The 25,672-nt window shown below is 33.2% G+C and overlaps 1 protein-coding gene across 1 annotated transcript in view; it reads left to right on the forward strand.

The window, feature by feature from the left end:
• Positions 1–1,207: 1,207 nt before the first annotated feature.
• The window catches only part of LOC145325158 (uncharacterized), a 29,705-nt gene continuing 5,240 nt past the window's right edge, over positions 1,208–25,672 (forward strand). Inside the window, exons 1-11 of the mRNA XM_080168017.1 lie at positions 1,208–1,347; positions 7,786–7,847; positions 9,003–9,044; positions 10,759–10,808; positions 14,975–15,018; positions 20,528–20,596; positions 21,189–21,250; positions 23,495–23,579; positions 23,923–23,969; positions 24,186–24,265; positions 24,714–24,758. Of these exons, the coding sequence (XP_080024143.1) occupies positions 1,212–1,347; positions 7,786–7,847; positions 9,003–9,044; positions 10,759–10,808; positions 14,975–15,018; positions 20,528–20,596; positions 21,189–21,250; positions 23,495–23,579; positions 23,923–23,969; positions 24,186–24,265; positions 24,714–24,758 (722 nt within the window). The 5' untranslated portion in view covers positions 1,208–1,211. The remainder of the gene's footprint in view (positions 1,348–7,785; positions 7,848–9,002; positions 9,045–10,758; positions 10,809–14,974; positions 15,019–20,527; positions 20,597–21,188; positions 21,251–23,494; positions 23,580–23,922; positions 23,970–24,185; positions 24,266–24,713; positions 24,759–25,672) is intronic.

Here is a 25,672-nt window from a genome sequence, read left to right on the forward strand (position 1 = left end):
TGTGTTTACAATTACTTGAAGTAGTGAAGCTATTTTATAGTTCCGAGCGTCAGTACAGCTATTTTAGATAAAAAGCATTTTTTGTTGTTGTATGCCTTAGATTTATTGAATTTTTATCATTCTTGTTTAAAATTCCAGTGTCTTTTTTTATGCACACTTTCTCTTTGAGTATTATTTGTACAAAAAAAACAAGGATGACAACATCCGTAAAAGCGAAGCACTGAAACGGAAGGACAAACGGACATTAACACTTGTATATTGTCAGAACTGAATAATCATAATGTAAATGTATAAGAGTCAAAGCAAAATTGTAAGTAAATTTGTTGGAAAACTGCTTAATACAGGATAATGTTTATGGACATACTTACATTTTCAGGACTTGATTAAAGAGTTGCACTTATTACATTATACTTTGTTGTCCCGGCCCAGGAGACAATATACAAAAGCTATCCGTTACGGACGTACGGACGGAATGACCCTAATTATAGAAAAGCTTCGCTTTTAAAAATGCATTGAAAGTTTAATAATACCTTGAACTATATAAATCAATTGTTTTTCAATTCTGATTAGCAACTGCAACATTATAGAAGTAAACAGGATTAGCATAAAAAAAAATCCAAAAACCCAACAGTTTTTGAGGGTTCCAAACTCAAAAAGAGTTTTTTTTTAAATACTTTTTTCATTAATTTTAACTCTTTTTGGACTCATTTTTATGAATCAACTACCTAGCATACATTTTAAGAATATTTTGACGAAAATGAAAGTTTGTAACACCTTAAATATGTAATAAATAGCGGATATAGAGGGCTTCTAGAGTTATTCTTCTAGAGGGAGGAAGAATTCCACCCCCTCCCAATTTTATTTTTGTTTTAAAATGAAGAAAGAGTAAAAAAATTGGAGAGGTCATTTTTTTATTGGGAGGGTGGTATTACCCTCCCCATGCCCATGAAAAGCTACATTTTAAAGGCTAACACACACAAAGACATCATGATACTTTTTTATAAGGATTATTTACATTAAAAAAAAACAATCCCAAAAAAACCTAAAAGCCCTGGTTTTTATTAAAAACCAACTGGGTTTGGTCATTTTAAAAAAGAACTACCTTTTTCAACCCTTATGATACAAGCTGCAAAAATCTTGAAGAAAAAAAAAATCTTGTATCCGTGGTCAAATGTCTATAAAATCTTACATAATTATCTTTCAGAATCAAAATGATATTACGAATTTTGAGCAGAAAGCAAATAAACCAAGTTTTAATATTTGTTTTAACATTATTTATAATGCTTTCTCTCGCTATTCACCATACAAACAATAATTATAACAAAAATGAAGTCAATTTACATAGTGGTAAGTTTTTTTGTGATTTTCCTCAAAGTGCGTAGCGAGCAAAGGAAAATCACCTCTACTTTATTTTTGAATAAATTGATAATAGAAGGGAGATGGGAAGTGTTTTACTTATACCTTCGAGGGAGCTCTTATCCTCTAGGGATACACTTACCTAAAACCTAACCTAAAGTAAAACACTTCCATACGAAAAACTCCTTCCCTTCATTATTTTTATTTGATTTTAAAAAGGGGGGATATGAGCTCTACAAGAAACTTCGAAAGAAACTGCTGTTTTTTTAGCAAAGTTACAAAGCAATACATGTTCGTCTGTTGTACACTTGTAATTACATTAATACATATATTACTAAATTGTGTTTATAAGAAGCGTGGCAATACAATTATATACATACAACAAAAGTAAAAAAATGCTTAAACTTCAAATAAAGAGTTCCTTAAAATTTTTGAAAATGTCTTCCCCATTCTAGAAAATATAACGTAGCACAAAATTTATTAGAAATTCAAAGAATAATATTTTCTTTTATATAACATTTTTCTAATAAAATTCAAAGTCATCTTTGTAAAAAGTGAAATTGACTTGTGATTTTAGAAATTATTCTAAATATACATTTATTGGAATATTTTAATTATAAAAGTAAAAATCTGGGTTTCGCTGCCGTTCGGAATTGAGAATTTCTTAATAAGCGCGGCTTATGGAAAGTCGAAGCCTTGGTTCGTATTATTTTTATGTGCAGAGTTTTGACTGTCAATCAGTTATTTCAAATTTCACAAATCCTTTGTACATACACAAACTAGCGGCTACGCCCTTAGCTATTGGCTCTGCATCCAAAGGAGTCTGAGCTGTAATATAGCCTAAAACATTACCGAGGCTAAAATAAAATAAAATTAAATATATAGCCTGAAATCATCCTTAGACCTATGCAAAGCTTCCCACAAAATAAGATGTCATTCGGTTCAGTATTGAGATCTTAAGCTTCAGACAAAAATCCTTATTATTTCATATATCATCTTGAGACTCTGTATTAAATAGAGTTAGAAGGCATAAAAACAGCTTAAAACCTTTTCAATTCTAAAATATAAAAATAATTTAGCCTAAAACAATACTTAGACCTATGCGAAACTTCGCCTAAAAGGAGAAGTAATTCGGTTCAATAGTTATGGAAATCTCAAGCTTACATTCTTACATTTGTTTTTTTGTTTTTTAGTTCAATTAAAAAAAAAGTTGATTCCTAGTTGAATGATTTTCCTTGCATTTTTAGAAGCGAAGCTTTTTTAAATTTAAATATTTAATAGGAATGTTTTTGAAAGGAAAATGTGTTTTCTAGGCTTTTGTTAAAGTCACATTTTAAGGATTTTTACCATCAATGAGCGTCTGTTCGACCATCTACGTCCTATTATTGATTGCTATTGGTGATAGAAGTCTTAAATTTAATAAGAAGATTATCTTCATAAAAAATGTAATCTTGGGATAGATTTGTAAGGATAGATATATTTTGTTTAGACTTCAAAATGATGTTCTATACCTAATAAATACTTTGTTATCCTTGTTAATAAAAAAAAGGCAATGGCTTAAAGTTTTCCTGATTCTTTAAGATTGATTTAAATCTAAGCTTTTCTATAATTAGGGTCGGTCCGTCCAGCCGCCCATAACTTTTTAGGCATGTTATAATTTCCTACTATTTTACACTTTAAATTTAGAAACATTTTTCTGTATGACATAATTATCCTATTTAATTTTTGGATAATGATTCCTAGGACACAACTATGTACAATATTATGAGTGAGGTATATTTAATATCAAATCCTAAAATTTAAAGTGTGTCCTTTTACTTTATCCTGCATTTAATCATTTTGTTTTGACTTATAAATTAATATAAATTTTAAGTTCTTACATTCCACAATATTTTATGTTCATTTGTCCTTATGTTTGATATTAAAGCTTCGCTTTCATGGATGTTGTCATCCCTGTTTAAATATAAAATTTACATGTTACTTAAATAAAAGTATAAACAAATTAGAAAGTTTATAACGCCATACATTGCACATAGGGGCAACAAGGGGCAACAATTCACCACCCCCAAATCAAGTTATAAACATTCTATGAGTATTATCATACCCAATGTACATCAGATTTCAAAGGAATCGTAAAAATACGCTTTTTAAGTAAGCATTCTAATGCATGGAAGTCAAGAAATGCAAAAATTTTCTTACAGAAAAAGGCATACTTTTTGTGTTTCACCAACTATTTTAAAAGTATTATAAAATCTCTTAGAATTAACGTAATTAGACAAAATAACTTCTGATGAGTCATGCATTACATATATTTTGACAGTATAAAAGAAAAAAACACAAATTGAAGAAATTAGTCTTAAATAATTCTAGTTGAAGTCAAGATTTTAGTTTTTATTTGTTTGTTTTTTAATCAACATTTCAGAAGACAGTAAGAGGAAACATGTTTTCACTGGTTGCCACCGACTAAAAATACGATATTTGATTACCCAAAGACATATCATAATCGCCTGTACTGGTCTCATTTACCCCCCCGCGCCCCCGTAGGGGTTTTTAGCCCGTTTTCTGAACGTGGGTGCACGAAAAGTTTGTAAGAAAAGGCGTTTAAATGCGCTTTTAAAGTCAAAACTTAAGATATAATTCAAATAAATAAAAGACACAGAAACATAGACATATTGGGAAATATTTTTTCTGACTTAGAATTAAAGTTAATAATAAATATTTTCAAGTTCTATTGCACTAAATGATGCGGGGGGAGAGGGGGGGGGGCTAAACCTAAATCTAAACCTCTTTATGTTTGATGTTTTAATGTTACTAAATAATCGTTTCTATAGATTATTACAAATATCAGGGATCTAAAGGGATAAGACAAAGGTCAATAAATTGTTGTACATCCCCAATGATAATACACAAAATTACCCCTTTTGTAGATCAAAGTTAGTAGTTAAAACGTTTGAACACACAACTGTAAAACTTTGGGGACTAGTGTTATAAACAGCCCAATGTCCCCTACCTCACTGCGAAAAGGTAAAGTTAATATGCAAATAACGTGAGGTTCTTATAATCATTCTAAATTTGAATTAGCAAGTAGTCTATCTGTCTGTCTATTGGTAATGCTTTGTTTTTAAATTATGTAGTTACAGGGTATTCATGTTTAAAGTCAGCAGTTTTATTTAGAAAGGGAGGGGACTGTTAATTACACTAGTCCCCAAACTTCAAAGTTTTATAATAACGTTTTTATATTCGTTAGCATAAGAACTTCAGGAAATTTAATTGATTTTTTATTGGTTGGTTCATTAAGTGCTGTTGATGAGTGTCAAAACTTTTCAACCACTAATTGTCATCTACAGACAAATAATTTTGTAATATAATTTATTAAATATGTATTTATTAAATATGTATCAATATTGGGGATGTACATAATCGGTTATTGTTTTGTTCCTTAGATCCCTAGGTGTTAATATATAATACAAAGTAGCTTGATGTCTGTTTGTCTGTCCGCCCATCCCTTAAGATCTCGCTAACCACTAAACTGATTGAATTCTACTCTTCAGGGAATATATCTACTGGTCCTGTGGTTGTTTAAAGATCTTTTTCAAAAATAAAAGTCCCCCTAAATTTTTTCATATTTCTATAATTAGGGTCGGTCCGTCCGTACGTCTGGTACATTTAGCTTTTTTACTTAACTTAAACAGGCTAGAATTGTCCTATCAATCTCAAACTTTTCATGCTGATTTCTACAACAATTAGGTACGACTTAGAAAGCACAGCAACTCTATAATCGTTACCAGAAAGTCCGTACATCCATTTATAACAAGCTGATTTTTACTTTTTTGACAACAAATAATGGTTTTGAATGTTAAAAATATCCTATTCATCTGATTTTTTGAATACTGATTCCTATTTCAATAACGTCTATTGTTATAAGCGAAGCATCTCTATAATCAAGTCCTAAAAACGTCAGTATGTACTTAAACAGTAACATGTATTTAATCAGTTTTAATTACAATTTTGTATAGACATGCATTAATATTCAGTTCTGACACTTCACAAGTGTTAATGTTCGTTTGTCCTTCCATTTCAGAGCTTCGCTTCTTTCATGGATGTTGTCATCCTTGTTTAATTACCTCTTGGGGCAAATCCCCTAGAGGCTAGGGGCGAAGCCGCTAGTATACATATAAACAGTAAACAAGAATCATAATATCATTATAAATATAGATATTAGTTAAAAAAAATTAGGTTAATCATGCCCACATTTATAATGAATTTATTAAACATAAAAATAAAGTGAAACTTGTAGCTTGCTAAAATAAGGATCCCCATCCACCCCCATTTACACCATCCCCTCCCCTCCTACTGAAATGAATTCCATGATCCCAAATTTGACACTTTGAACACTAAAATCGGACTACAATTAACCTAGTTACACTTTAAAGGGCCCAAAAAGCTAGTGATAGGGTAGCTGCGCTACTAAATAATTCTCATATTGCTCTGATAACCAAAACCCCTAATTAGACATTTTAAACACGAAATTCAAGATAGTTGATGGATAGATAGATGGATAGATAGATGGATAGGTAGATGAATAGATATATGGATAGATAGATGGATAAGTAAATGGATAGACAGATGGATAGATGGATGAATAGATAGAGGGATAGATTGATGGATGGATAAATTGATAGTTGATGGATAAAGAGATGAATAGTTGATGGATAGATAGATGGATCGATATATAGATGGATAGACAGATGGATAGATAGATGGATAGATAGATGGATAGATAGATGGATAGATAGATGGATAGACAGATGGATAGATATATGGATAGATAGATGGATAGATTGATGGATAGATAGATGGATAGATTGATAGATAGATAGATGGATAGGGTAAGGGGGGACTATTTTCGGGAGGGGTTAATCTGGTAATTTTGCTATCTACCTTCATAATAATAGGTAGATGAATAGATATATGGATAGATAGATGGATAAGTAAATGGATAGACAGATAGATAGATGGATGGGTAGATAGAGGGATAGATTGATGGATGGATAAATTGATAGTTGATGGATAAAGAGATGAATAGTTGATGGATAGATAGATGGATCGATATATAGATGGATAGACAGATGGATAGATAGATGGATAGATTGATGGATAGATAGATGGATAGGGTAAGGGGGGGGGCTATTTTCGGGAGGGGTTAATCTGGTAATTCTCTATCTACCTTCATAAAATGACCTTTATCTCCATGTTCCTTTCAAATGACAGAAAAAAACATAAAAGCAAATTTGTTTGTTGTTAAATTACCTACAAAAAAGTATAAAATGAAATTTTTGTGAGATGAATTTTAAGGGTACTAAATAATTAAATCCCCTTTTTGGTTGATTTGCCCCAATGTGCATTGCATAAAAATAGTGTGTATTTGTAGATGAAATAACACATGGTGTTGTTTCCCTATCAAAACTTTTGGCACCTTATTGACGAATGCTTCCCTAGCATCAAGGGAAAGCAAAAAATATCCTAAAACGATACCAAGATACAAATATAAAACTAAATAGCCCAAAACCATCTCGGCATATATGTAAAGTTTGCATAAATGGAAAACTATTGGTTTTAAAATCTTAAGATACAGAAAATAAACGTCTCTACTTTATTTTAGATCATAATCTTTACATACATGGTTTTAACCTATTTTTTCTCGCCACTCTTGCCCCTTTAAATACAGATCCCTTAGATGCTAGGGGCGTATACGCTAGTTGATTAATAGATTAATCAAAGAATACCATACATAATTAAAGGAAATCTTTGCTTGAAGAAAATTTGAATAACATGCAAACTTAAGTTTAATTTATTCGTTGGTCAGTCTACTAAATTAACCCTTGATGTATCTTCAATTCCGCATTTTATCAAAATAAAATTCTTAAACTAACTGAAATCATTGAACATTACCTCGTTATTGTCTGCTATTGTGAAACCTTTTTTAACGTGCAAAAACACTGGAATATGTGAAAACATGCGGAATTAAATGCACACCCCCTGTTTTCAAATTGTGGTTGGTTATAAAAAGAATAAATAAAAAAGTCCATTCTTGTCTGGAAAAATAGCACAGTAATATTAGAAAATATTTTGATTGAGAATGGATGAAATAATAAATTCTGTAGCTTGATATCTCGGTAACCTCAAAACCGAAATTGTTTTTTTTACAATTAATCCTCATAGATACGTCCAGGAAGGTTTATAACCATTTTGAGGGAGTGTATCTCCACCCTAGTAAGGGCAATCCCAAAAATACAACTAAAATAAAAAATGGAGGGTCGACTTATCTCCTCCGTCCCTTTTCCCTGAGGTGACTTTAGAGGCCTCTTATGGCAAAGAAGCAAGTAAAGTCTTTAAACATTTTTTAATTATATTTTGTTTTGTTTTTAGTATTAAAGACCAACAAGGGCGATTCTAAAGATGTTGATTGTAGTTTTGTTAGATCATTACAGGTAATTATGATTTTATTATTTTGTAGAGAAGCTACTCTATAGCTTGCAAAAGTCTGTCAATTTGAAGGGAGAATCTGGGCCAATCTGCTACCTTTTAAGAGAATTTGTAGTGAGTATTTTCATTATAACTTACTATACAAATGTCAGAATATAAAGCTATTTAGAAAGCATAATTTTCTTAGATGCTATAAAAGATAGGCGGTTAATAATTCTTTAATTAATAAACCTGTTTTGACATTTTTCTTGGGACACCCTGTAATTCATGATTTTCGTGATTTTAAACACAAATTCTATATTGTATCCATCTGGGGGATTAATTTGATATATAAAACATGTATGTAAGTTGAAAATTAAAGTAAAAATTTTAAACTTGAAAATCATGAAAAATGCCTTTTTTTTCATTGTGAAAACACCACAGTGAGAAAATGCGCGAAAAATCGGACTTTAAATGGATTAAAAAGGTTAAAAATCACCCAGCCCTTAGTTTTATGACCAAATGAAGGGGACTGGAAGTTTTTATCAAAATCTGAGACCTCATGCAGAAAAATGTTTTTTTCGTAAATAATGAGCCAACTGTCCGATTTTAAATTGGTTTTCTATATGTGATATTATTTGTCTAATTTTATTAAATTTTGTTATTGTTCCCTTGATCTAAAAGTAATTTCCTCTTAACTTCCATGTTCGGATGGAGTGTGGTGGTACTGCTTATGGATGTTATCATCCTTGTTTTCAGTATGACTTTTTATCATAGCTATATTCTCTTATTGATAACCCGCGACTTTAACTCAACACGTAGCTCATCCGCTCGTTGTCGAAGGGGTGATAGGTTCGAATCTTTTCATAACTGAATACGTTAAACTTGGTTACTTCTGCAGCTATGTCGGATCTGTGAAATAAATTGTTAGAATAGGGGGAATGACTGTTACAAAACAGACGCAACTTATTACCATGCAATTGCACAACAGTTAGGACTTCTAAGACAAAAGGTTGTTTGTCTACAGAGTGTGAATGGACGCTTTACATTGCAATTGAGTGACGGATTATGTTTCAAGGTGCTTGGAGAGGTCTAGAACCCGAAGCGACACCAAGCCCCCTAGAGGTCATTCACTTCTTAACATCATGAGCGTTGAATTTTAATCATCTTTTACTTTTTAGGGTCCGAATAGAAGTAGAATTCTAGATAAATTAGACGAACAGGTAAGTTTGATTGCTAGCTAGACATGTTAAAATAATCCAATGCATTTCAAACCTAATATGAAGATTCCTGTATCAGAAAGGAATGTTAGATTTAAAGTGCAGCGTATTTTTTATGGTTTAGAACATGATTTTAAAGAAAAACTACCAGAAATACCCTATCAACTATTTTATCAAGAATTGTAAATTATTGAGCTCAATGATACAAATTATAATGCAAAGTAGAACGATGTCTATCTGTCCGTCTGTCTATCTGTCTGAAGCTTAAGATATCAGGAACAACTGAACCAATTGGGCTCTACCCATCAAGAAATAAACATCCACCGCACCATGGGGCGAAAAAACGTAAACCCACTCTCCATTTTTTACGAATAACTGAAGTTGTTCAAACTTTATTTAATAGGATATATGTGTTCTAAAATTATTTGTAATTTACAAGACATACCATAACTTGATTTTTTTACAACCCCGTGTAAAAAACTTTCTCTCTGTAATTTTGCAGGGATCTAAAGGGATAATAAGACAATGGACGATAAATTGATTTACATATCCAATAATGATAAACAAAATTACCCTTTCTGTAGTACAATTAGTGGTTGGACACTAAACTTAATGAACTGACCAATCAAAATTTAATAAAAGTCCTCAAAGTTTTTAAGCCAACGAATAAGAAAATGTTATTATAAAACTTTGGGGACTAGTGTAATAAACAGCACAATATCCCCTCTCTCCCTGAATTTTTGCCTGTTTTAAAAAGTCCAACCTTGTCCATAAATTGCTCTAAATATCAAGCGTACAAAAATTACACAAGGATACATAAAAGCGAAGCTTAACAAATCAGACAAATATAGAATAAGATGCATTTCATAATCAACAACATTTACAGAAGGATTATTTTAAATATCCGGCTGGATACCGGATATCCAGCAATATAATCTTTTATGTTATTAAACAAAATCCCTACTTTTTAAATCTTAAATGGCTGTACTTTTCTTGTTTTTGAAGCTAGAAGAACATTTTTTTTCAGAAAATGTTTTATCATATGAAGATTTTATATTAAAAATCTCAAAACATAATTTGTTGCAGCGGTGGCTTTACTTCAATAACCGGTTATCCGACCGGATATCCGTTACCGTATACCGGATATACGACATTTGAAATCAGTGAAATTCGTAAAAGGACCAAAGAAATCTTTAGCAAATTCTTTAAGAAAAATGGTGGGGGGATTTTTTTTGTTTTTGGGGGGGTTGGGGGTATTCCACCCCCCAAGAAAATAGCTTAAAACCACCACAAAACCAATAGGTATAATACCCTGATGAGTAGAATCCGATAGGTTCAGTTGTTACCGAGATCTTAAGGGACAGACGGACAGACATCAAGCTACTTTGTATTATAGACTAGCAGCTTCGCCCCTAGCCTCTAGGGGCTTTGCCCCAAGAGGTGATAAAAATTTTTTTTTTATCTAAATAAGTAAAAGGACCAAGGAAATTTCTACAACAAAAAAAAAATGGGGGGGGATTTTTTGTTTTTTGGGGGGTTGGGGGTGTCCCACCCCAAAGAAAATAGCTTAAAACCACCACAGGATCAATAGGTATATACCCCTGAAGAGTACAATCCGATCGGTTCAGTGGTTACCGAGATCTTAAGGGACGGACGGACAGACAGACATCAAGCTACTTTGTATTATAGATAACGAAAAAATGTTAAATATTTTTAGTATGACTTGGGATTTCTTGTATCAGGAGTCGAACATCATATTGCTAGAAGGTAAATCTTTTTAAATCCTCAATTTTTCCTTATTTTAACTTACAGAAGGGATAATTTTGTTTTTTATCATTGGGGATGTAAATTAATTTATCGTCTTTTGGGTTTTGAATAAAAAGCATAATATCGAGTATAGTATAATTGTAATGACATACAATAATGGCTGTATAGCATTTTATAAAAGTTGTCAAATATGACCTATTGTGGGCATATTCAGTGGCGTGCACAGGTTAGGGGTGTAAAACCTGAGGGGGTGAAAAAGATCCGAAGGCAGTCCTTCCTTATTTTTAATCTTAAGGGAAGTGTTGACACATCCCAACACCCCCATTTCTCACAATTTTTTACATAATAATATTCGGATCATGGAAAGAAAACAAAGTCATTCCTAATTAGGCCGGACAGAAGTCACTGGAAATTGATCTAAGGAAGGCTACTTATGTCCTTCATCTAACAAAATCTAACTTAAGGGAGGTGACTTATGTCCTTTGTCTGACAAATTCTTACATTAGGAAGGCTGCTTTTGTCCTTCATCTTCCAAAACATAGCAAATTCTTGCAAAACATAGCAAATTCTTACTAAACATAGCAAATTCTTGCAAAACATAGCAAATTCTTGCAAAACATAGCAAATTCTTGAAAAACTTAGCTTTTCTGTCCTTCACATAGCTAATTCTTGCAAAACATAGCAAATTCTTACAAAACATAGCAAATTCTTGCAAAACATAGCAAATTCTTGCAAAACATAGCAAATTCTTGCAAAACATAGCAAATTCTTGCAAAACATAGCAAATTCTTGGTAAACTTAGCTTTTCTGTCCTTCACATAGCTAATTCTTGCAAAACATAGAAAATTCTTACAAAACATAGCAAATTTATGCAAAACATTGCAAATTCTTACAAAACATAGCAAATTCTTACAAAACATAGCAAATTCTTCCAAAACATAGCAAATTCTTCCAAAACATAGCAAATTCTTGGAAAACTTAGCTTTTCTGTCCTTCACATAACTAATTCTTGCAAAACATAGCAAATTCTTACAAAACATAGCAAATTCTTGCAAAACATTGCAAATTCCTACAAAACATAGCAAATTCTTGCAAAACATAGCAAATTCTTACAAAACATAGCAAATTCTTGGAAAACTTAGCTTTTCTGTCCTTCACATAGCTAATTCTTGCAAAACATAGCAAATTCTTACAAAACATAGCAAATTCTTGCAAAACATTGCAAATTCTTACAAAACATAGCAAATTCTTGCAAAACATAGCAAATTCTTACAAAACATAGCAAATTCTTGCAAAACATAGCAAATTCTTGCAAAAAATAGCAAATTCTTGCAAAACATAGCAAATTCTTGCAAAACATAGCAAATTCTTGGAAAACTTAGCTTTTCTATCCTTCACACAGCTAATTCTTGCAAAACATAGCAAATTCTTACAAAACATAGCAAATTCTTGCAAAACATTGCAAATGCTTACAAAACATAGCAAATTCTTGCAAAACATAGCAAATTCTTACAAAACATAGCAAATTCTTGCAAAACATAGCAAATTCTTACAAAACATAGCAAACTCTTGGAAAACTTAGCTTTTCTGTCCTTCACATAGCTAATTCTGCAAAACATAGCAAAGTCTTACAAAACATAGCAAATTCTTGCAAAACATTGCAAATTCTTACAAAACATAGCAAATTCTTGCATAACATAGCAAATTCTTACAAAACATAGCAAATTCTTACAAAACATAGCAAATTCTTAAAAAACATAGCAAATTCTTGGAAAACTTAGCTTTTCTGTCCTTCACATAGCTAATTCTTGCAAAACATAGCAAATTCTTACAAAACATAGCAAATTCTTGCAAAACATAGCAAATTCTTACAAAACATAGCAAATTCTTGCAAAACATAGCAAATTCTTACAAAACATAGCAAATTCTTAGAAAACTTAGCTTTTCTGTCCTTCACATAGCAAATTCTTGCAAAACATAGCAAATTCTTACAAAACATAGCAAATTCTTGCAAAACATAGCAAATTCTTACAAAACATAGCAATTTCTTGCAGTAAGGGTCCCAAACTCAAAAATGAATTTTCAGCGCGATCCGACCAGCGGTTCTTGAGATACGGTGACCTGGTGTCCTTGGTACCGACTGTAAGATTTGGGAAATGGTTCAAATCTTAGTAAATTTGGCTAAGTCCAAAAATATTTTGACACTTAGTCAAATTTTTGAAGAAAAAATACCCAGGTGACACCAAGCGTACTTACTGAGAGGACACCAGGTCAAGTGTCAAAAAAATTTTGGACTTAGCCAAATTTACTAAGGATTCGAACCATTTCTTAAATCTTACCGTGGGTACCAAGGACACCAGGTCACTGTATCTCGAGAACCGGTGGTCGGATCGCACTGAAAATTCGTTTTTGAGTTTGGGACTCTCATTGTATGAATTTGCTATGTTTTGCAAGAATTTGCTATGTTTTGTAAGAATTTGCTATTTTTTGTAAGAATTTGCTATGTTTTGCAAGAATTAGCAATGTGAAGGACAGAAAAGCTAAGTTTTCCAAGAATTTGCTATGTTTTGTAAGAATTTGCTATGTTTTGCAAGAATTTGCCATGTTTTGCAAGAATTTGCTATGTTTTGCAAGAATTTGCTATGTTTTGTAAGAATTTGCTATGTTTTGCAAGAATTTGCTATGTGAAGGACAAAAAAGCTAAGTTTTCCAAGAATTTGCTATGTTTTGCAAGAATTTGCTATGTTTTGCAAGGATTTGCTATGTTTTGCAAGAATTTGCTATGTTTTGTAAGAATTTGCAATGTTTTGCAAGAATTTGCTATGTTTTGTAAGAATTTGCAATGTTTTGCAAGAATTTGCTATGTTTTGTAAGAATTAGCTATGTGAAGGACAGAAAAGCTAAGTTTTCCAAGAATTTGCTATGTTTTTGAAGAATTTGCTATTTTTTGGAAGAATTTGCTATGTTTTGTAAGAATTTGCAATGTTTTGCAAGAATTTGCTATGTTTTGTAAGAATTTGCTATGTTTTGCAAGAATTAGCTGTGTGAAGGACAGAAAAGCTAAGTTTTCCAAGAATTTGCTATGTTTTGCAAGAATTTGCTATGTTTTGCAAGAATTTGCTATGTTTTGCAAGAATTTGCTATGTTTTGTAAGAATTTGCAATGTTTAGCAAGAATTTGCTATGTTTTGTAAGAATTTGTTATGTTTTGCAAGAATTAGCTATGTGAAGGACAGAAAAGCTAAGTTTTCCAAGAATTTGCTATGTTTTGTAAGAATTTGCTATGTTTTGCAAGAATTTGCCATGTTTTGTAAGAATTTGCTATGTTTTGCAAGAATTTGCTATGTGAAGGACAGAAAAGCTAAGTTTTCCAAGAATTTGCTATGTTTTGGAAGAATTTGCTATGTTTTGGAAGAATTTGCTAGGTTTTGCAAGAATTTGTAATGTTTTGCAAGAATTTGCTATGTTTTGTAAGAATTTGCTATGTTTTGCAAGAATTAGCTATGTGAAGGACAGAAAAGCTAAGTTTTCCAAGAATTTGCTATGTTTTGTAAGAATTTGCTATGTTTTGCAAGAATTTGCTATGTTTTGTAAGAATTTGCAATGTTTTGCAAGAATTTGCTATGTTTTGTAAGAATTTGCAATGTTTTGCAAGAATAAGCTATGTGAAGGACAGAAAAGCTAAGTTTTCCAAGAATTTGCTATGTTTTGTAAGAATTTGCTATGTTTTGTAAGAATTTGCTATGTTTTGTAAGAATTTGCTATGTTTTGCAAGAATTTGCTATGTTTTGTAAGAATTTGCTATTTTTTGCAAGAATTTGCTATGTTTTGCAAGAATTAGCTATTTGAAGGACAGAAAAGCTAAGTTTTCCAATATTTTGCTATGTGATGAACCAAAAACCAATTTTATGCAAGATTTTGCTATGTGAAGGATCAAAAAGCTAGGTTTTGTGAGGTGAAGGGAGGCTACTTATGTCCTCAATCTTTCAAAATCTTTGTTAAGGGAGGCATGTTATGCCCTTCATCTAACAAAATCTTACTTAAGGAAGGCTACTTATGTCCTTCCTAGGAAGGTGACTTCTGTCCTAATTTAGGAATGACTTTGTTTTCTTTCCATGATCCTAATATTCTAATGACAGGATTAAATAAGAATGAATATATTTTCAGGCCACTTTTTAACTGCTTAGATGCGGATGATCCATACTTGACAAGTAAGTAACAATTATGGTTCTAGGACAAACGCAATATGTCCACTCCAACGTTGGATCAAGTCAAGCTGAGTGTGCCAATGGCAACAAGTAAAACAGAGCGTGCCAATATTCCCCCTAGTCAAGTAGAGTATGCCAATATTCCCCTAAGTAAAACATAGTATGCCAATATTTCATCAAGTAAAGCATAGTATGCCAATAGTTTAGCAAACAAAGCAGCATGAAAAAAAATAAAAAAAGATGAATTTAACATATATTCCGATTTATGTTATGATAATTCAACCTACAAATTTACTCTTTATGTACGTAAAATATATAAACTAGCAGTTGCGTCCCTAGCATCTAGGAGCTCTCTATTCCAAGTAGTAGTAAAGTTACGAAAATTAGCCTAAAACCATTAAAATTTCAAAATAAAAGATCTCGCTAATCAATGGACTGTTATGGTTCTTCTTTCATTAAAGCTTCTTATTGGTCCTTTAAAATACCATGATTTTGTTACAATAGTTTTTCTTTTTAAAACTTAAATGTAAGTAAAGGATATTTTCAGCTCTCTTCTTCCCTCAAATGCCTCTAGAGACATCGAGGGGGGGGGGCCCGGGGGTAGGGGTGGAGCCGCTAGTATATTTACATAAATTATTTCAAAATTTTAGAAAAAGCATATCTTGACAAGTAAAGCAGAGTATGCCAATATTACGCCAAGTAAAGCAGAGTGTGCCAATATTCCCCCTAGTCAAGTAGAGTATGCCAATATTCCCCCAAGTCAAGTAGCGTGTGCCAAAACAGGCTATTGGCATACTCAGCTTGACTTGATCCCCAACGTTTGTCCCTCCTGCATTTGTCCTAGGAATCTAATTATCATATCATAAAAAAGCTACTATATAATTCCAAAATCAAATGGTTGTTAGTTATAAACCAGCGGATACTTCCATAGATGCCTCTAAGGGCACCCAAGATGAAGTGGTGAGGGGAAGTCCCCCACCCTCCAACCTACAACTGTTTTTAAATTTAAAAAGAAAAAGTAAAAAAAATTGTCATTTTTAGGGGCGTTTTCTATAAGGAGTGTTGTTGTGCCCTCCAAAAAATAGTTAAAAAACTTCCCAGGACATATATAAAGCTTTACTGTTAAGTTTCAGCGGTAAGTGAGATCCTTCGGTACTCAGACAAAGATCCTCAGACAACAGACAGAGATCCTTTTATTTTATTATACCTGCACTAATAAATTTGTTAACTTTATGTCACTAAACTCCTTGGTTAATCATCCATATAAAAAAGAATCGGAAAAAGACAATGAAAAAATTCATTTTTAATTCTAGTTAAAAAAAATTTTAAAATTAAAAAAATTTTGGGGGGGTTGGGGGTGTCCCACCCCCAAGAAAATAGTTATAAACCGTCCCGGGAACTATGGGAAGCTACCCTATTAAGGAGAACCCGATCGGTTCAGCAGTTAGCGAAATCCTTCGGTACAGTTACACAATTAAACAGACAGACATCCAGTTACCGCATAATCATGACAAGAAAAGCAAAGAATATTTATTTAAAATTTTGAACAAGTTTGCTTCTATAAATTTCTTCTTAAAACCACTCCTTAAGTGAGTTGATTCATGGCCATTTTTATCAGTTGCTTTGGTAAGGTCACGGAAATTCAGCCTTAAATAAATCATATATAGAGAGGTTTTATGAAAGACTTCATGAAAGCAAACTTGTTTAAAATTTTAAATAAATAATCTTTGCTTTTCTTGTCATGATTATGCGTTAACTCCTAAGGGATGAAAATTGAACTTGAAATTTTCAAATCTAATTTTCTCAAGAACGGCTGCATTTTAGATTTTATTGAAAAGTGAAATGAAGATACCTAACCTAGGGTAATGAAATGCACTATGTCCCAATTTAGGTTCTGACACAAAAGTCAAAGCATGTTCGAACGAACTGTGACCTACTTTAATATGTGATATGTAGACATCTTAAAGATTGATCTTACATTTCTAACACAAGGGCATAAATTTTGCGATTCAGACTAGTTTCTTCAAGTTTTCCATCTTTGCCAGGGATATAAAGGGATAAGACATTGGTCGGTAAATTGATGAACATCCCCATTGATTATAAATATAATTACCTCTTCTTTAGATTTTAATTAGTGGTTAACACGTTTGAATGCTCAACTTAATGTACCAACCATATATCGAAATTCAAAAAAAGCCTTCAAAGTTGTTAAGCCAACTAAGAAGAAAACCTTTTTATAAAAAATGGGACTATTGTAAAACCAAATATGGTGGGCGATGGAAAGCCCCTAGAGGAAGGTTCGAAGCAGCTAGAAGATTATACAATGTATATTATACATTCTTTATAGGTTTAAAAGCAAAAAAATAGATTTTGATCTACAAGTTACAACATCAGAATTAGCTACACCACTATGAAAGATTTCTCCACATTCCACTACGAAAGATGCATATTAGGATATATAAGTTGGAAGGAATTTTAATGTTAGGGGGAGATTTGAAATCTGCATCAAATTTTAAGGATTTTTTTTATAAAATTCGTTTTTTGTATAATTCTTTATCTAAAAGCGGAAATACAATTTAAGTTAATTAATTTTGACCAATAGTATAGGTGGATTAGAAACTACCTCCGCTCTAATTGGGGGAATGATGTACGACACTTAAGCTTCTCCAATCAGAGCGCCGATAGTTTTTAATCCACCAATCACAGATGTCAAAATTAATTAATTTAAATTGCAGTTTTCAAATCTCCCCCTAACATTAAAATTCCTTCCAACTTATATATCCTAATGCATATGTAAATTACTAAAAAAAAACAAATGCATAGGTTGTTCCTGAAGTGCAGGGAGGTCTCTAGGAGCACTTGAGTCGAATTTGATAACCCAATTTATTATTTTAGACTTTAAGAGAAAAAGTACCTGAAAATTTTTTTTTGGGAGAGTGAAAATATTTTTTGAAGAGCTACCCCCCCCCCCCCTTATTTTTAATTTAATCTTAAATTTTTTTTTAAGGGGGGGAAAATTTTTTTCTAGGGGCGATTTATCTTGGGAGGGTGGTGGAACCCTCCCCCAAAGTAGTTATAAACCTTCCCGGGACCTATGAAAAGCTACCCTGTTATGGAGAACCCAATCGGTACAGCGGTTAGCGAGATCCTTAAGGTTTGATGGCATACTATGCCCACCAGAAAAAATTTCAAATATAAAAAGTCATTTAGTTATAGCACTCTATTTTTTAAACACATACTACAAACTTTATGAAATGGTTGCTTTAAAATTTACAATTTTTGGCCGGTTTTTTCAATTTACTATTGAACTAGCGGCTTAGTCCCTAGCCTCTAGGTGCTTTGCCCCAAGAGGCAATTTTAAAAAAATTAAGTACCTTTGGTGCTGCAACCACCACATTTTAAATTAACTGCCTAAATAAAAAAAATTGAGAGGGATTTTTTGTTTTTTTGGGGGGGTTGAGGGTGTCCACCCCCTAAAAAAAGTGTTGAATCCAATTGGTTCAGTGGTTAATGAGATCTTAAGGGACAGACAGACGGACAGACATTAAGCTACTTTCAAAAATTTCAAATCTATTTACAAGAAGTCTTTTAGTTATATGGACCTCCAGAAGAACATTTCGGCTTGTTATTGGACATGCGGTATAAAAAATGAAATTTTGATGAACTTGTCATTAAAAGAATTTGGATGTACACTCTTCTCAGCCATAGGAGTAACAAGGATGACAACATCCATAAAAGCGAAGCACTGAAACGGTAGGACAAACAGACTTGTATAGTGTCAGAACTGAATAAACAGAGAAAAAATGTATAAGAGTCGAAGCAAAGTTGTAAGTAAATTTTTTGAAAAAACTGCTTGATACAGGATAATGTTCGATTATAACATTATACTTTCTTGTCCCAAGAATCAATATACCAAAAATCAGATGAATCGGATGATTAGATCACATAAAAATTTGTTGTTAAAAAAGAAAAAAAAATCAACATGTTTAAAATGGACGTACGGACATTCTGGTAATGATTATAGAGTTGCTACGCTTTCTATATCGTACCTAACTACTAAAGGAATCACCATGCAAAGTTTGAAATGGATAGCACAATTCTAACATGCCTAAATTAACGAAAAAAGCTATCCGTCACGAACCTACCCTAATTATAGAAAAGCTTCGCTTTTAAAAAGTTAATGTGTCTGCAAGAAGAGGTGGCAAATAGAAAATTTAGGAACTTTCCCAAATTGATCAGTAGACCACCATTTATCCCACCACCCACCCCTTCTTGGGCTTCTGTGCTCGATTGGGAATTTTGAGAAAATGTTTTTTCATCATAATAGTTTTCACATTTAAAAAACTTCTATCCCCACGAGATTTTGTCTATGAGAGAACAGACACTCCTTCTCAAATTATATGCAGTTATCATGGCCTTAAATATCCTCAATCATGAGCAACTTTATGCCATGCCATAAAGTCGACATAAATTCTTAAAATTCCATGTTAACAGAATGCTTCATATAGGAGGAGGATGTGTTGATTCAGTGGCCATCAATTGGGTTTTGCCAAAAGTTTCACTTTTATCTATTTGATCATGATTTGTAAAAAAAACTGTCTGAGTTCAAAAGATTAACATCATGCTTGTATCCAAATCCTTATATGATAAGTCATCGAATATTGTGTACAAAAATTGGAAGAAAAATACTTTATTGTTATGCCCCTTTTTAAAAACAAATGCAACAAAAACAAACAAAATGAGAGCTTCGTAAGTTCATAAACATATCTTTATATGTACATCCCAAAATAAAAAGCTTTAACTTCTTTCCAATGCAATGCAAAACCTAAATTATTAAAAAAGCTTCTTTGCTATCAAGCAGAAAATTAATTGCGTGTGAGAGAATTTTCTTTTTTTAAATTTTACAATTTAACCACATGTGTTTTTTTTTCGAATCCATATACACATTAATACAAAGCTTTTCATTTATGCTTTGACATCCAAAGCATTATAATTTAACCACTAAGGCTATTGGGATAGTGGGATATGTAAAATAGACTTGTAAAAATTCTAAAAAATTATATCAAGATACAAAACAACTAGTTGCTTCGCCCATAGTCCATAGGAGCGGGCGCGAGATGTCAGAAAACTAGCCTTAAACCACCCCAAAACATTTATGAAGATTCCCTGAAAAGTAAAGTACAACCAATTCAGGCATGCACTTTCCTACATCTTTTGCTTCAGACAAAAAAAATAAAATTACACCCCATGATTGAACTACAAAACTTGGCTTGTTAACTAGTCAGTTTTTTTTCAGTATAGTATAGGTACTGAGGTGGATTCTTAAAAACACCTTTCGGGCTCATTGCCTCACTAAAATCAGTGAGGCTCGCTAAAAATTAGGTGGGGATAATTTTGCCTCACTGCAAGGCTCACTGATTTTAGTGAGCCAAAAAAGTTTTATAGGAATCCACCTCTGTTCTCTTACAAACTTTTCTCATTTTTTGTTGTTGACATTATTGTTTTTTTCCAGATGCAATCCGTACAGAAGTGATGAACCCCCCGGTGAAAAGAGTTGTATATGACCAGGATCCTAATCAAGGTATTATGAGTGCATAGCGCAGTTACTCTATATATAACTAGCAGATATAACTCTAGGGGCACTTAAAGTAGGATGGGAGAGTACCCCAGCCCTTATTTTAGATTTTCGCTTTTAAAAGAAAAATCAAGAGTAAAGACCATTTTTTGATAGGTGTTCTTTTTTTCTGTGGGCAATTTCTATTGTAAGGTTGGTGTTACCCTCCCCCAAAAGAGTTGTAAACCTTTCCGGGATCTACGAGAAGCTACATTTTATATAGGAGAAACATATTGGTTCAGCGGTTAGCGAGATACTATAGTACAACCAAACAGACAGATTGACATTCTGTTACGTTTAAATTTATTTATTATGATGATAGGGTGTGTTTGTTTTTAAAAGATTATTAATGTTTCGCTTCTTATGGACAAAATAGGAACCAAGATAGAATCCCTCAAACTTTGAAACTTTTTATTTTACCCCCTCAAAATTTTAAACATAAATAGATTATCCCCCTCAAACAATTAAAACCCCCTATTTTACCCAATAAATAAAAAGCGTTGAAGTTCCTATAAAAAAGCTAGACTGAAAATTTCAAATTTAAATTTTTTTTTTCTAGTTGAATTCCATGAGCACCAGTCTCTAGATCTTATGGAAATGGTTTATAAGAATAGATTACATGTAAGTACACAGGAATATAGAATAAAACACAGAGATGGGTTCTTAACCCTTACAGATCGGGCCCCAATTCCCACCTTAATAGATCGGGGGGGGGGGGGGGGGGGCTCCAAGAGCCCCCCCCCCTCTATCTCGGCTCCTGGTACAGATAAAGACGTAAAAATTTTTTCTGGTGGTTCATGTGTATTTTTAGAGAAAATTACTTTTTCTAGTCTTAGCAGTCAGACCGCTCCTTAGCCGCTTTTTAGCGGTCAGCCGCTAAATTTTAAAACAGCTGTAGAGCGGCCAATTTTGCAGCTAGGATGACCAAATTTTAGGACGAAGTCTTATTTTTCATAACAAAAAAATTACTTTTTCTGATCATCGCCGAAAAACGGCCAAAAACGGAAACCGCCATTTTTGGCAGTTACGGTGGTAAAACAGCGGTTGGCCGCGCAAATTAATATTTTTATCTGTTTATTATTGCTCAAGGATTTACTAAAAAAAAAATAGGTCTCTAGATGTAATAAAAGCCACGATATTCATGATATATGTCTGTAGTAAAAGCCGGACAAAAGTCGGTCATAAAGTCGGTCAGGGAGCGGTCAAACGGTCATAACACCACTTTTCTCAGAAGGTCATTGATATCTAAGTATTCACCAAAAAAAAAATTTAGGTTTCTACCTTATACACAAAAGTCATAATGTAGAAATTAAGATTTATTTATAATTTTTTCAAATTTTTTTTGCTACCCAACCAACTTTGACCGGACACCACAACCGACACAGACCAGATATCCTAACAAAATCAACTCTTGCCGACGTATAATTACTAAACTTAAAAAGCCATGAAGTTACAGCTCTCCATCTTACCTACAAAAAAAATGAGATTGAAAAAACTAGAGGGGGGGGGGGCTCTTGGAGCCCCCCCCCCTCCCCCGATCTGTAAGGGTTAAAAGATAATGCCGCGTTTTTTCGACATTCAAAAACGGATTTAAGATAATTTGTTCTTTTATGAAGGCTGTACCAACAAAAGCGAAATAATTAAATAAATAGTTGTATACTTTGTTTAGATTTTGCAAATGCCGCGCTTGTTATTCATAGCGTAAAAAATGTCGAAAAACGCGGCATTCATCTTTCAAAAACCCATCTCAGGACAATGGACAATAAATTATGCTTAAATCCTTATACCTGAGAAATACCAAAAGGTTGATAAGTGCTAAGAATAATTTAATTGCCATTGTCTTTTCCTTCCTAGTTCCTGGTAAGTAGATTTGTTTGAAATTATACATAATTATTTTTATTTGATTTTGAAATGAAACTTTGTGATCTTTGGGAAATGGTGTATAAAATATTTCACGTGGAAGTAGATTTCCATTATTAGATCTAACGCAGTTCATGGTTAAATGTTCTGGTAACAATTACCTACAAAAATATCTGAACTTTAAAGACTACTAAGTGCCAAATTTGTAACGTATAGATAATGCTCGCTCAAAATTTTAACCCAAAAAAGCCTACAAATTAACAATAGATTTTTGGAGATAATCGTTAAAAGAAACATTTTACCGTGATTTTCGCTAGACCCCAAAATTTAATTAATTAACTCTACTAACTAATTTTTGGATCATATGAATTAAATTTTCTTCAGCAATTTAATACTAGCACATAACACACATTAACGACTTTTAAAGACAATTTATAATATATCTTTCTAGTATTACTATCTTCGATGGAACCGGTTGTAAGCCATAATAAAAAAAAATACGTATCATATCATATTATGGACAACTTTAAAAAAAAAATAAAAACATTAAATTACTGCCAGTTTAGAATTTAGATGGATCTCTCATGGCTAAAAAACTCGTATTAATTTTTAAAAATGTAAAACTTAATATCAGCAGAAAGCTTTCTATAATACGATGCGATGACAAGTATTATTAAGATGTTATACTTTGAATCAATTAAACATGATTAAGCTATTTGCCTATGTCACGTTTAATTTTTCATTTAATAAAACTTTTTTAAAAAATCAAATGAAATTGCTTTTGTTTAAAGCCATTTTTCGCTAACATTTATATATTGCTGCTTCAATAAATTTTTTTGGTGGGGGACAAACAACGCTCTTAATATTTTTTTATCTGGCATTTTCTTAACTTTACTAGTCAAGCTTGTCAAGCACAAAAATCAAAATGTTCTGCAAAATTAGGGGTCAATGAAGAATTAAGCAGACAATTGTCTGGTGTTTACATTTATGTTGAATTTGTTTTAGAATGGAGGATTTTTCATAGAGGCTGGAGCTGGGGACTGTGATTCTTCCATTACCTGGACTCTGGAGGATAAATTTAACTGGACAGGTAAAATTAAACACCTTATTTCAAAGGATTTCGGGAAAAAAAATAGTAAGCTTCCAAGCAGTGGCGTGTACAGGGTTTTGGCAGGAGGTGCCAGGGGGGTGTACCAGGGGGTGTAGACCCTAGTCAAGGGAGTTGTAGAAGGGGGGTTTATTTTGATTGTCAGGGGGATATTTCCTCCCTTCACCCCCTCCCCTTTACGTCAACGATGGTTTTAATAGTTTTAATCTTTCTTACAAGTTACAAACTAACAAATTACAAGAATTATTTTTTCTTCATTTTTATAATGGATTGCTGATGTTTTATGAAAAGCCTTTCTTATTATCTAAATAGATATGTAATTCAGGTTTATTGGTGGAAGCGGTGCCAAGCTTTTATCAGAACTGTAAGAAGGTAAAAAAAAAATTTCTTGAAACTTCTCTAAGTTATGATTCAAGGATTTTCGGACTAGGATCTTTTTTTTATTATTTAATTATATTATTTGATATTTTTATAAACTTAGACTACAAGATCTTTACAGAAGTTCCCCCCCCCCCCTCCCCCCTATATTGAGATGTAATCATAAATGTTAGAAAATCTAGAGTAATTTTAATTTTACTTTATTTATAGAAAAAAAGAGATGCTTGGTTGGTAAATTCTTGTCTGGCCACAATGAACATTCCTCATTATAGCTTCTTTAATCTTAAAAGGTAAAATTTAAAGCTTCTCTGAAGAGTGCAACCAATTCAGCCGGAGACCAAAGGTTTCCTAGATCTTTAGCTTCAGACAAAAAACCTTACTACTTTATATAATACGATCAGCTACTCCCCTAGCGGCCTCTAGTGGCATTTGAGGGGGCAGAGTCGACCACCCCACATTCAATTTAGTTTTAAAATTATTTTTTTAGGGAGATACCAGGGGCGATTTGCCGGTAGGTTAGGGGTACTCTCCCACAAAATAGTTGTAGGCCTTCCCAGGACCTTTTAGAAGCTACACTGTAAAGGAGAACCATGGCGGTTCAGTAGTTAGCGAGATCAATTGGGAAATACAGACACACAGAGATACAGACACAGATCCTTTTACTTTTATACATGGATTTTAAATTTTATGAATTCTCTAATATTTAAAGAAAAAAAAAGTATTTATTTTAATTTTCAGTGTTGGTTCATTTGGTTTACCTGGAAGGCCTGGACTTGCTGTAGAGTAAGTTTTTTTTCATAAAAAAATAAATAAATTTTGTTCTTTAATGCTTAGCTTCCTTTACTCTACCTTAAAATTTATATTACTTGAAGGCTATATTTGTCATGTAATACTGTGGTAAGCCGAAGCGTTTCAGCTTACCGGTTGAGAGTTCGAATCCAACGAGCCCCTAGCCTTGAAGTATTCTACCAATAACAAACTAGCAGGATTTACTCATACAGAAATTATATTTAAACTGAATACATTTACAATGGGTGATTACTATATATACAAAAATAGATGATAACAATGAGTTAGGTTTGAAGGGGGTGTGGGAGACAAGGGCGTAGCCCGCGGCAGTAGGCATCTGTGGGGTAAGCTGCAGTAAAGGGGAAGGCACCACCTATCGGTAGGATAGTTGCCTGAGGGGCGCGGGGTTGCTAAGTGGCCGTGCCCCTCCCCCATTTAGCCAGTCCAATCTGACCGCTGCCGGTTGGGTCATCTGCGGTCATGAGGTGAATGGTGATATAATAGGATTAGTGCAGAAGGCTTGACTTGATAAGCCACTGCGTAGCAACTCTGTAGAATGCCCGTCCGTATGCTGCCGTATTACCACAACCTCCCCTTCAAGGGCTGCGGGGCCTCTGAGCCACCAGGCCTTGAACCATGGGAAACAACAGCCTCTCCCTGGGGCACAGCTCGGTGCAGGACAGCCCTGGCTATACAGGCTCCTCGGGACACTCGTTGCTCGGTCTGGCTGTGGTTGGATATCAGCATTGTCAACTCCCGGTTGGCTCCCAGCTGAGGGTTGGCGACGGCCAGGCCTCGGCGTTGGAAATTAGGCCTTGTTTGCAGGACTATCTCTGTCTTGGCTGGTAGCTGAACATGGAGGCCTAGGCTCTAGAGGCTCCCAAAGGGGGGACAACGATGGTAGAAGG

The sequence above is a fragment of the Acartia tonsa genome, chromosome 7 (assembly GCF_053477335.1).
Source record: "Acartia tonsa isolate MP-2025a chromosome 7, ASM5347733v1, whole genome shotgun sequence".
NCBI lineage: Eukaryota > Metazoa > Arthropoda > Copepoda > Calanoida > Acartiidae > Acartia > Acartia tonsa.